General features: G+C 35.7%; 1 protein-coding gene across 3 annotated transcripts in view; it reads left to right on the top strand.

The window, feature by feature from the left end:
* Cad99C (cadherin 99C) overlaps positions 1-12,770 on the top strand; it is a 184,725-nt gene that overhangs the window by 128,299 nt on the left and 43,656 nt on the right. For all 3 annotated transcript variants that reach the window (XM_090395778.1, XM_090395779.1, XM_090395780.1), the window contains exons 21-25: positions 1,070-1,313; positions 7,153-7,362; positions 7,507-7,623; positions 7,888-8,019; positions 9,416-9,543. In XM_090395778.1, coding sequence (XP_090251904.1) covers positions 1,070-1,313; positions 7,153-7,362; positions 7,507-7,623; positions 7,888-8,019; positions 9,416-9,543 — 831 coding nt within the window. The remainder of the gene's footprint in view (positions 1-1,069; positions 1,314-7,152; positions 7,363-7,506; positions 7,624-7,887; positions 8,020-9,415; positions 9,544-12,770) is intronic.

Genomic DNA, 12,770 nt, shown 5'->3' with positions numbered 1-12,770 from the left:
TCTCTTTAGCAAGGTTTCCGATTTATTTACTACTTCATCTCATTGCTAATACTATTTTTACAAACTTTCGTGAAGGGTATTTCCATAGAAAGTTAAACTGGTGTTCCATTTTGTGTTGAGTAGCGTTCATATTTCATATTGCTGGAAGAATATGATATCTTTTATAACTAAATTTATTAGTATTGTTAAAAAAAAATACCAGTGCTATGTGTATTTTCACAGCAGGAAAGATAAACTATTTCAGTTACTATAGGTATTATTTCTGGGAATATTCCCATGTTACTCCCCTAAGTAAATATTATTTTTATGGCTATTGAGCCTATTTTTGTTTAAACAAAAATAGGCTTAATAGCCATAAAAATAATATTTTAGTTACGCTGTTCTAGTTTTGAAATCAAATGTTGAAAGTTGAATCCTCGACATTTATGGCGTGGCTAATTATTCCATTTTTGCAGCATGAAATGGTTTGGGAAACACAAGCAACTAAAGTAGTATATATTCGTGAATGGGTTCTGAAATGTTTTCTACAGGAATATATCTCAAATGTAAACAAACTGTTTGCCAGTTGCAGGTGTCGTCATAGTTATGACAACTGCTTTAATATCTTTTACTCTTTCATTTTCTGCTACTGCAGTAGCGGGATCAGGATAGCTACTTTCTGTTCTAACTATGCAAGTTTGTTTGGTTTTTGAATTCCAAGTCATTTAGCGGAGTAGAAATCACTATAAACTTTATTCAGGTGTGAGAAATTAAGTTGGAATACTTTTAATATGAACATATCTAAGATCTTACTATATCGTGCATGTTTAGTTTGTGTCATCCTAACACTTCTAAAATACTTATCTTTCATTTATTTGTTTCTTTTGATATTTTAAACTCCCTTACCATTGATAATTTCATAAATCTAATTTATCTTGAGCTTTGTGAAGACATAAATACATTTGATTGATGTGTGTTAGTCATGTGAGCGAACATTATTTGAATGTGCGCCCATTACACCAATTTGAAGCTTAAAGAGTTCAGTATTTTAGTTATGAAGCTGCTCTTACCATTCTTCCTTTATTTGCAGTGATTTCGAAATCAATTCTCAGAGTGGCCACATCTACACGAAGAAAGCTTTGGATTACGAAAGACAGCAGACGCATAACATTGTCGTGTCTGCGCGAGATCGAGCACCCGATGCCAGGTTTGCAACTGCCAGTGTCACTGTGTACGTGAATGACGTTCAAGATGAGAAACCTATTTTCGAAAAGAGCACCTATGAAGGACTGGTTCCGGAAAATGTAGCGAATTATGACATCGTCCAGGTGAAGGTGAGCAGTATAATATGGCATCTTTACCTTCGACTTGAATTATGGCCGTTCAGATATATTTGAGAGTTAAAAAAAAAAAAAAAACGACTCGCTGTCAAAACATGTACATTTTTATAGTTTTAAATACTTTCGTGAAAATCCATGGGACAAATTAATTGAATTTAGGCAACATTTATCGACAAAAAGTTGAATAAGAAACTAATAGCTGTTGTTAATTAATCGTACGTTTTTTTTATATATATGTGACCTTTTTGTTATTTTGTATTTGAACTTTCGTTTTTTTTTGTTTTTTTTTGCGTGTGTGTGTGTGTGTGTGTGTGTGTGTGTGTGTGTGTGTGTGTGTGTGTGTGTGTGTGTGTGTGTGTAAACTTGAAATACTGCCTTTTTACAGTTTTATAAACGGTTTTATAACATCTAGGTATTTTTCTGAATAAAGTTTAAACCTCATTTTCTTTTAATTACTTTTTCTTTAAAAAAATATTTAAAACATGGTAAGATTTTCGGTATTAGTAAGTATTAGTATTAGTTAAACTCTCTTACTCCTGCTCTGCTGAATGCATAATTCCTTACAGTAGTTTCAGTATCCTGAATAAAATTTTGCAATTTTCTATCACTCTTTGTGCTCCATGCACTCTTTTAATTAGCCTCAGTGGAGAAATTCTCTCAACTTTCTTTTTCTCATGAACATTTGCTGTTTCTGTGTTAATTTTTGAAATCCAATACATCTTTAAAATTCATTATCATCATATTCCCTCATCCATCCACTTTAGGACGGGTCGAGTTACCCCCTTACAGAGGGAGGAGGAGGCTTAAAGCTAATTGATGCAGCTGGGTCGCCATTCCTTGCTGCATCCCCTAAGGGCAGTATTTCAGACTGTAATCCTTGTGTGTTCACGGGGCCGATTTGTCTATTCTTGGGAAGGAAAAATATATCTAGAAATCTATAAAATTCTTCTGTTTAATATATCATTTTATCGAATTACGTCACATTAATTATACATGCCTTCAACAAAAAGGATGTCCTAAATGGATTTAAAAAAAAACGCTTTGCTTTTGATAGTTTATCAACAGCTTTGAATAGCTCTCCAAGAAACGAAATGGTCTATTTATATTTCTATGCCGCGTGACATTTGATAATGACCTCCTACGCAGGAATTACTTAAGAAACAAGCCAACGTATTTTATTTTATGTCAATTCCACACCAAAGTTGGTAGCCTATACCACATTTCAACGTTGTGGTTAGGCTTAAAGACTAAATAATCCTGATTAGAAGCCAAACAGGGACAACGGACAATTTTAGGCCATTTCATGCACTTTACCAGAATTTTATCTCTATAGAATATGGATAAAATACCAACGAACTATTTAAAATAGGCTACGTTGAAAATGGATAAAATATCAACGAACAGTTTAAAATTGTGTTAAACGCTATTCAGAAATTAAAATTTTTTCGATACTTCAAAAATTTCAAATGATTCAGATTGTTACAGAAATTCAAAAGTAATTCAAAAAGAAATTCAAACTACAAAAATTGTTTTGGAAACTATTCAAAATTAATCTAAATTTTAGTTTAGATTAATTTTGAATTAATAGAGTAGGCGAAGCTCTTTTTCTCCCCAAATAGGAAAGCGTAGATGGGGAGGGAAAGCAAATCTATCTCTTCACATTTGAAGACTGGATTACACTGATACCTAAGTTCATGGTTACGATGATTTTAGCCAATCAAAGAATATGGCAAACAACTTGCCGCCATCTCGTGATACCAAATCCTAACACTCATTGTCTTTTGAAAGTGAGGTCTAATTAGTGAATATGATCATTGAATTTCTGCTTCTTTTGTTTCAATTTAGAAGGTTAATACGTAGATAACCATGAACATAAAAGCAGTGCAATTAAATAAACGAGGTCAAGCAAAGTAAACCAGAAAAAAACAAATTCCATAAACTATAGTTAATATTCATGCGGAGGTTTCTGTGGTTAAGTTCAATCGAATTATTCCGGTTTTATGACCACATGTTTATTAAAAAGAAACTGTTTTTTTAAAACTAAACAAGTACTTAAAAACAAACCCGACAAGTTTCGTTAGTCGTCAGACTAACATCTTCAGGGGTAAAGAGAACTAACAGTTTAAAGCACAATCTATAAAAAAATTTTCGAAAAATCAAGTTCATTTGTTGGTATTATGAATGTCAAAAAAGTTCTTTAAAAAACGTAGAACGGTCAGAACCAGTTCTTAGCATAATAATATACTTAATATTATTTGAAATGTGGATACTATTGTGGAAGTTGATTATGATAAACGGCAAGTGATTTGAATTTATATGACTACTGGTATTTTCAAAGCAGAGGATGGACACGGATACCCGAAACATGACGTGTGTAAAACAGCATCTTTACGGTGTATTGGCAGTTTCAAGCAGGCAGTCACTCTCAGAAAAAAAGAGATTATGAAGATTGAGTTGAGTATACAAGACGGAAGTGTTCCCTATACAGGTGGTACCAAAGATCCTTGTATGTTCTGATTGGTTTAGATTCAGGACTGAGCTGCATTTGGTTTAATTGTTAATTAACAGATATAACGTAGAACAGTCAGAACCAGCTCTTAGCATTGGTTCCGAATGTTTTACATTGTTTTACTTATTTTTTTTAAATTTTTAGTGGAACCTGTGGCATAGTAATTAAATAATAAAGTAACACGTAAAAACCACAGTGATATCTTTAATTACAGACACTGAAGATGTACTATTAATTTTAGTACGAAATATCTGTCCTTTTACTAATTAAAGATATCACTGTGGTTTTTACGTGTTACTTTATTATTTAATTGTTTTACTTCATTATTGTTATTTTTCAATACTTCGCGTATTGTTTACCAGATTTGTTGATTATAATTTGAACAAAAATGCTAGGAGGAGACAGCTTGTACAGGACATAATCTTCTCATTACATGGGAACTATTTATTTATTGTTGGGTTTTTCAGTTCATGTAATGTCACATCTTTTTGATAGATAAGCCATATCAAACTGCATATAAAAAATGACCACTAACCTAACGTCAGATAAGTATCCAGTTTCGTTTAGGAATTATAACTGATTTTGCATCGCATTTTTTATTTCTTTACCTCGTTTATAATAACTTCACTGTTTTTATGTTCACGATTGTCTGTTTACGATCTGACTTTAAACAGAAGTAATAAGGACAACTCCAATATCTGAAGGTATGTCCTTTTTTCTTATGCCTTTTGTTATAATGATTCAGCTACTTACTCAGCTATAACTTATTTGCATTTAATAAATTTAATGGCCATTAAATGTTAAGCTTCTGTCTAGTTGTGTGGTTAACTTTTTAATAAGTTACTTGAGTTGAAGAAGCAATTATTTTGACTACACTAGCTTTCGTGTATGGGCTTCACAAAAAAAAAAAAATTATTCCTTAAATTCCGATGAGTGTTGATCTCGTTTTATTGTAACCTGGGAAAAAAATTAAACAGCGCATCTCAAAATTGAGTAGTTTCAAATTTTCCTATTCGAATCCCAGTATTTGGCTAGGTCCTTATCCTCAACCCCACCTTGAGTTTCCATTCTCTTATCTCGCTTGACCATTCCAGAGCCGTTAGCTATAATTCTTCCTTCTCCTCATTTCCGGTTTAAACTGCAGCCGCGTCTTCTTTTTACTAAATTTCATGTAGCGGCCTTACTGTGTTCGTCTACCAGGTCTTTTCAATTCTAGTCATTAACTTCATTATACTTATTTGTGCATCATAAAGAATTAGCATGCTATGATGAGTTCACTAGAAAGTAAAAAAAAAAAAAATGTCTTTCGGAAATGTTCGGGAAAAAACACTCAAATTATAACCCTTCCAAAAGTTGAAGCATTTTTCTTCTTCATTCAATGGACTGACGAAAAGCCCATTCTAGCTTCACGTTTATGGCCATTTCTTCTGCACTCTCTGCTTCCTATTTGCTTGTATTTCTTTCTTCTTCTTTTTTTTTTGTACCTATCCAAAATACTAGTTCTCTTCTTTAGTATTGTCTAAGTTTAGCGTTTGTAACTTTTATTATAGCATTTCATGACACCAGATTGCTTCTCAACAAAATCAAATCGACCTTGAAAAGCATGCTGTAAATATACCTAACAGTATAGTTCGCCCACAGTTTGTAGGTCCCTGCTTCACGTCTTTCCAAGAATAGTCGATTCATGCTGAAAGGGAGAAAGAAATGAAGGACGTCCGAATTGGTCGCCAACACGCGAAATCACGTGCTTTATAGGTAAAATTTTCCAACTGTTATACAAGCAACATAGTTAACTACGATAATCATAAAAGAGAAGTTAATTTTCCGATCGGTAATAATAAACAACTCATCCCGCAATACGGACTGATTACCCTATTATCGGAATGGATTCTGCTTTTTCTGAGATGCGCAGAAGTGTCGAAGGATCTCTAATCGGTGGGCGAACTATAACTAGTTGCACAGCCTTAGATGCTTCTCTTATGATTCCAACCGACCGATCAGCATATTGCATTTCTTTCTTTCTATGGATCCAAGATTCACTTCATAATAATTCGGCATCGTCATCACATTATAAAATTTTAAAGAGATGTTTCCTCCCCGTCTTACTTATTACAATTCTCTTGATAATTCCACAATTATAACCGATTTCTCCCCCTCTTTCTGTCCACAATCCACATATTTATTATGTATTATATTAGACAGTTGAAATGGATATGCCTGTTAAAGTATTACCTATGGAATTCAAATTTTAAAATGAATCAGAACTCAATTTTGTAAAATAAATTAATAATTTGGATTTTTATGTCCAGTCAATTTTGATTTTATTTCTATCTGTCTGTAGCTCGGGTAAAATCAGTATAATTAGTAACTAAAACTTAAGTTTTGATGATTGCATATATTTAAACATTTTTACATTTTAATAAATTCTGTATGCATTATTAAATAGCGATTCTCACTCATTTTGCGACTATTAATACAGTACCAAACTTGTACCAGTTCAGGACGAATCCTGGTCTTGAAATTCACGCTTGCTCTTGTTATCATTCAGGGAGTGAGAGGCGTGACTGAAGTCTGATTAGCGGAATAATGAATTACTGACCATTTTAAACTATATATTTAGAAATTTATGTACATTTAATCATACAAATACAACATTTATTTTACAAATGATATTCTATCTTTTTCAATTTAGCTACTTGAATACAAATTCTACCCTACAGTTCTTCTTTATCAACTGGTCAATAACATCATCATAAAAAGTTGGTTGATAACTTAATTTTCCCAAGCAACACGCACATTGTAAAGGCTGGTTGAAGCTCACTGGCTAGAGCTACTTTGACTGCGTATGGCCTGTGTTTAAGACGACGTGAAATGGCTATGCGCGCGCACGAAATCACAATGCTGCAGAGAGGACCTGGAATCTCCCACAACCGAGCAAGCCTAGGTAGCTTTGACTAGACGAGCAAGCATTGGTCTTCGATACACAACGCAAAGCTCAATTGTTGGCGCGCAACCTTAAGACGTCTTCTTTCTAGAAAAATAAAAGCCTAAATGGAATGCTTATAAATGCATGCATTTATTAACAAATAAATATTACTCCTTTCTCAAGTAATGAGCTTGCGCAGCAAGCATGGAGAATTCGCCCCTGTAACCGGTTGTATTTCATTCAGACTATTTAATCATACATTTTTTTCGCTTAAATATCGGCTCTTAGAAATATGTACTCTACATGTAAAACAGTGATGGTTTAGTATATTCCCATGTACTAAACCATCATAACAGCGTATTCTCACCATCGAAGTAATAACATGCAGTTGCTTTCAGGCTACAGATCCTGACACGGTGAGCAGCGTCACTTACATCATCAAAGACGGTGATACGAAGTTATTTGCAATTGATCCCGTGAACGGTATTCTCCGAACCCTTCGTGGATTAGACTACGAACAGCGAGGATCCTTCACGCTCGTTATTGGAACATTGGAAAATGACGAATTAGATCAGCGTGCTACTTGCACTGTTACCGTATTTGTGCAAGTAAGTCTTCTCCATTTTCTTGATTAGTATAGCTATTGCTTTCAGATTTGTAGTTTAAAAGTGTATCAGAATGATTTTAAACGCTTTATAGTCATATTTTTGTTTTCATAGTACTGGCTATTTAATCTCTTTCTCCTGCCCTAGGATCGAAATGATGTACCGCCAGTGTTTACTAGCGTACCTCTTCCAATTCGCCTTCAAGATACCGTTCCATTGGGTACTGTGGTGACTACTGTTGTAGCGTCGGATGCGGATGGAACGGTAAGTTCCCATTTATCTAAGAAGTATTACTTTTCATGAACACTAAGATAAAAACTTCTGGCTTCAAACGGGTGGCTTTTGCGGTATCGTGGCATTCATTGATCATTAATGATTTTAACTCTAATTTGTTCAAGGAAATTAAAAACCTACAATGAATAAATTTGAACTTTATTCAGTATTTATATTAATACACAGTAGTGTATTAATTATTACTGTGTTTTATTTCGCTTTTTTTGTCTGATGGTGTTCCGTTTTTTCTTTCAGCCCCCTGGTAACCAAGTACGATACGAAATTAGTGGCCGTGAGAAGTCGCCCTACTACTTCCTGATTGACAGTAATACTGGTGTTCTTTCTGTGAAAGACGACCTTAGGAAAGAACCTGATTCGGAATATAGGGTACGTTTTTTTGCTAAATGCGATGACTGAATAACTATTTACACTACTCTACTTTTTGGTTTTTCACGGCTCATGGCATAGTTGCAAGAGAGGTAAATCCCTGCAATATACTCGTTTATATTTTCTCTTTAGACGGTTTTGGAGTAAAGAACTTGACAGCCACTTCTGATATATCTGACTTAAACCCCCCCCCCCACTCCCCTTACACATGCATTCACACACCACGTACTGATCCTTAAACGTAATAATTGTAATCTCTTCATATTCTGTTGTTCATAGAATCTCAAATTTTCAAAGTAGTATAGAGCAACTACACATTACTTAAACGTAAGTGGTTAGCGGGAATCCCACCGTGGGCTTGAATATTTGTGGTTTTGATTCATTCAGGCGGGAGATGAATTTCATCACCCAGGATGAAAGAAATGGGAAGCCTGAAGTGGCTTGAAAAAGTTCCTTATTTGGTCTCTAGAGTTTCTAGATTGTATTAAATAACAATATATATAAAATAAAAATCGAAAAAAAAAATCCTTAACCCACTATTGTACTGATGTACTGTAGGTTTACAACTTTCATGAGTGGAATCCCATAAAAAAATTAACATTTTAATCAAATATCCAGTCAACGGCATTGATAACGAGCAGGATACATGGAAAATCCTGTATATTACAATATGTTAATACTTTAATTGAGATGCTACTCGAACCTATTTACACTATGTTAAGACACAGTTTTAACATTTCTTATTGGAAATCTCGTACCTCAGTTTTTGTGGAATGATATTGGAAACTCATTTACTGAAAACTGTTTGCATAAGTGAGTTACTGTTTAAGCCAGTATTATTATCAGTAAGAGGATAAGTTTTCATAGAAGTGTTTTGTTTTTGACAGTCCCACTCACGAAAGACCAGAGGCCTGTAATTATATTGTTGGTGTGCTAAGAGTCAGTTCGATTGCGAACCGCATTCAAGAAATCAAAGATGTATTTTTCAATTCATCACTTGCCTTCAGTAAGCAAGGATGTGCCACAAGCATTCACATCACAGAAATGCACAGTCTGTATAGCAAAACGAAGAATCTCCCATCATCCTCCCCCCCCCCCCCAAGCAACTCATTTTGCATTTACTAATTTACAGTTATATTATCTATTTAACTTATCAAATTAGCTAAATTTAATAAATATCAATTATCTTATTTTATTCAATTATTTCATTAATCTTTATCAATTTTACATTGTTTTAAATTTATCTCGTTACTGTTTTGATTCCCATTCCAAATATTTTAATTAAAGGATGGAAAAATTTATTCTGATAGTGACAAGAATGCTTATTTGACCAACAAATTGCTTTTTGATTTAATTGTTTATTACTTATACTGCATATGTGCGACTTTTTCCTTAGATTGAAGTAAGAGCTCACGATCAAGGTGATCCTCCTCTTTCTGCTACAGCTACGGTAACAGTGTATGTAGAGCACATCGCAACAGTTCCTCCTGACTCAGGACTGGGCTTTGCAGACAATAGTTACACGTAAGTAAGCAATCACTCAATCATTTTATTTCATAGTAACTTCCAACGCTGGCCTGTTCCACTGTTAAAATATTTTTATATTCTTTATTGAGATGTGTTGTCAAATTCATATGTGTCGTGTCTTCATGGACATAATGTTTTAGCAGTGAAGGAGAGGTAAAACGAAGTGCTATGAAATAGAGTTGTCTACAGTATGGAAACTGTTAACCATTCACTCTAAAAAGAAACGAACTGTAACACTAAAAGGCAGGAGAAGAGCTGGGATATAATTACGGATGCTGTTCAATAAGTTATAAGACTATATTTATACAGAAAACAGATTACCTTTAATCATCATCATTTACATGGTCTTTTTCGAAGTAACTACTGTGAGACGCGATGCATTTGTCCCAACGTTGCGTCTACTTCTTAAACACATGTGAAAGTCGGTTTTTTGAGAGTTCTTTCAAAACCGTCTACACAGCATTTACACATGCTTTGTTGCTTTCGAAATGGCGGCCTCTTAGTGGTTTCTTGAGCAGAGGGAAACAGCCAGAAATCGCATGGTGCGAGATCAGGACTGTATAGAGGGTGTGGTAGGATATCTATGTTGTTCTTCTGCAAAACGTCCACTACACAACCAGCGATATGTGGCCTTGCATTATCGTGGTGCAATAAGAAGACATTCTTCGGTAATGGACGCTTCCTTTTGACGTGCTGTACCATTGTCCGTAAAACATCCGCATAGTATGAGTCGTTTACAGTATTCCTGGGTTCTACAGCGTGTTGGTAAACAATGCCTTCGTAGTCAAAAAACATTATGGTCATAACTTTACCAGCCGATTTTACAGTTTTTGCTTTCTTGGGTCCATTCACTGCTTTGTTGTTTCATTGTAGGGTCATAGTGATACAACCAAGCTTCATCTGCTGTAATGATGCGTTTTAAGAAGTTGTCGCCTTCTTGTTCTAGTCTTTCTTTCCATTCTGTGCACACATCCACTCGATGGTGCATTTGCTCCGGTGTCAAGAGTTTGGGAATCCATCGGGCGCAAACACGTTTCAGTCCCAAATGTTCAGCCATGATTGAGTGAACACTTCCCACAGAAATATTCAGGACAACATGCAGCTGGCGTACTGTAATTCTGCGATCCTCCTTGATGATAATCGCTGCTGTGTTGATCATTGTCTCTGTGATGGACGTTGAAGGTCTTCCCTCACGTTCAAGACCTTCCACATTTTGCCTTCCTTCCTTAAAAGTTTTATGCCAGCGAAAAACACTTTCCCTCGACATTGCTTCATCGTGGAAAGCTTCGCGTATCATGTTAAAAGTGTCCGATGCCGATTTTTGCAAACGCACACAAAATGTAATCGCATAACGCTGTTCCAAGGACGCTTCCATTTCGACGACTGGTCGCGACTCTAAGGCGCACCGAAACAAGCTTGCATTTAGTCACGCACTGGCACATCAGCCTGTATACGCATCTATCGACCTCTTTTGTTAATACAGACAGCAATATTTCTTTATTCCACAGAAATTAATATTGTGATGAGTGGTTTCGCGACAGTAAAATTAGTCTTATTACTTATTGAACAGCCCTCGTATATAACAGTTAGCGATCCTGGATTGCTGACGCTCTTTAATATTCGAGCTGTGACTTCACATTTAAACAAACTGTGACAACGACTTAAGAGTATGCAGTTTTAAAGTTCACATTCACTTCCTGCTCTAAATCCCTTGGTTTTTCACAGAAGCACTTCTTTAAAACTTAATGCCTTTGTTCTCGGCCAGTTTACCAATGTTCACTCAACTAAGTGTTGCAGCCAATATAATTAAACTTTCCAGTTCAATTGAACTTTCTACATATACTGTACGCACTTCACTTACGCAGCATATGTGGAAAATACTTGGTTACGTTCGTTACCACGTGTTCTTGGCAACTATATAACAATGCTGCTGGTCAGTAATCGTCAATGTATCAAACTCCGAAATATACATGTCGGAGTTTGATAAAGAGCTTATTGTGGATGCCTGTCTGGGTGGAACCACGATTTTGAAAACAGCACAGCTCACTGGTTTCTCAAAGGTGAGATATCTTGGGTGGAAAATCAGTGGAATATAATCCGCATTGCTTGTCTAAGAAGCGTATCCGTGTTGGGAACGAGATCGCCGTCGTCTAGGAAGTCTTGTACGGACGAACAAAACTTCCCGTGTGCAGCAATTGAATGAATCATTTAATGAAACCGTTTCCGACCCATAACCCATATCTCACCAAACTATGCGCAGGAAATTGAAGAGGCTCGTTATCGGAAGTCGCATGACTATTTCTACGAAGGACTGGAAGGTTCGTTTACAGGGGTGTCGGAAATACCGTGACTGGTCACTGGAAGACTGGAAAAAGTCACGTGTTCCGACTAGTCACAATATTTCTTGTTCTGTATCGACGGTAGGTAGAGAGCTTGATGGATACCTATGAAGCGATGAACCCAGCTTGCCTTGTAAACACAACTCAAGGATCTGGAGTTTCCATATTTTCCATATCATCGTATGGTGGAGGCATGTTCTGTTGGTATGGAATGGATCTCCTGATATTGCTGGAAGGTTGGATGCCCTCCAAGTAAATCTGAACTTTGTTGGTGATCAAGTTCATCCTGCAATGTCCACTTTTTATCCAGCAGGCGTTATTTCATGGACGACAATGCTACTGTCCATCTCGCAAAAATTGTTCAAGTGTGACAGCGACTTCCATCTTTCCTGGCCTCCACAGAGCCCGAATGCATTGGAAAGGTTAGAAAAACAGATCCAGGAGCATTCCTCGTCAGTCAAATCTGTCTGGTGAACACCAAGCGTGTTGTAGACCTGGATGCAATCCAACACCTTATGGAATCTGTGCCAAACCGAATAAGTGATGTAATTCGGGCTAAAGGAGATCCAACACGGTATTAAATAAAAGTTTCTAATTCAATGGCCGATACATATTGTTTATAACATGCTAACATTAATATAATGTTGTGATTGCATAAATAAATTGAATAATATATGATGCTACCTCATATACGAGGTTGGTCTGAAAAGTTCTTCGCCTCGGCCATAGATGGCCACACTATCGACAAGATTTTTTTTTCTAAGTTGGTAGATCTGTCATAAGCATCCATGTGAAATTGCAAGTCCTATCAAGTAGTTTGTTTTATACAGCTGTCTGAAGCAAAAGTGTTGTCTGTATCCCTTGAAATGGATAAAATTGAGTATC

This window comes from Typopeltis vanoorti, chromosome 7 (assembly GCF_054136105.1).
Source record: "Typopeltis vanoorti isolate ZY-2024b chromosome 7, IOZ_Tvanoo_1.0, whole genome shotgun sequence".
NCBI classification, from domain to species: domain Eukaryota; kingdom Metazoa; phylum Arthropoda; class Arachnida; order Uropygi; family Thelyphonidae; genus Typopeltis; species Typopeltis vanoorti.
The sequence above is the reverse complement of the archived record's forward strand: the minus strand, read 5'-3'. Positions and strand labels throughout refer to the sequence as shown.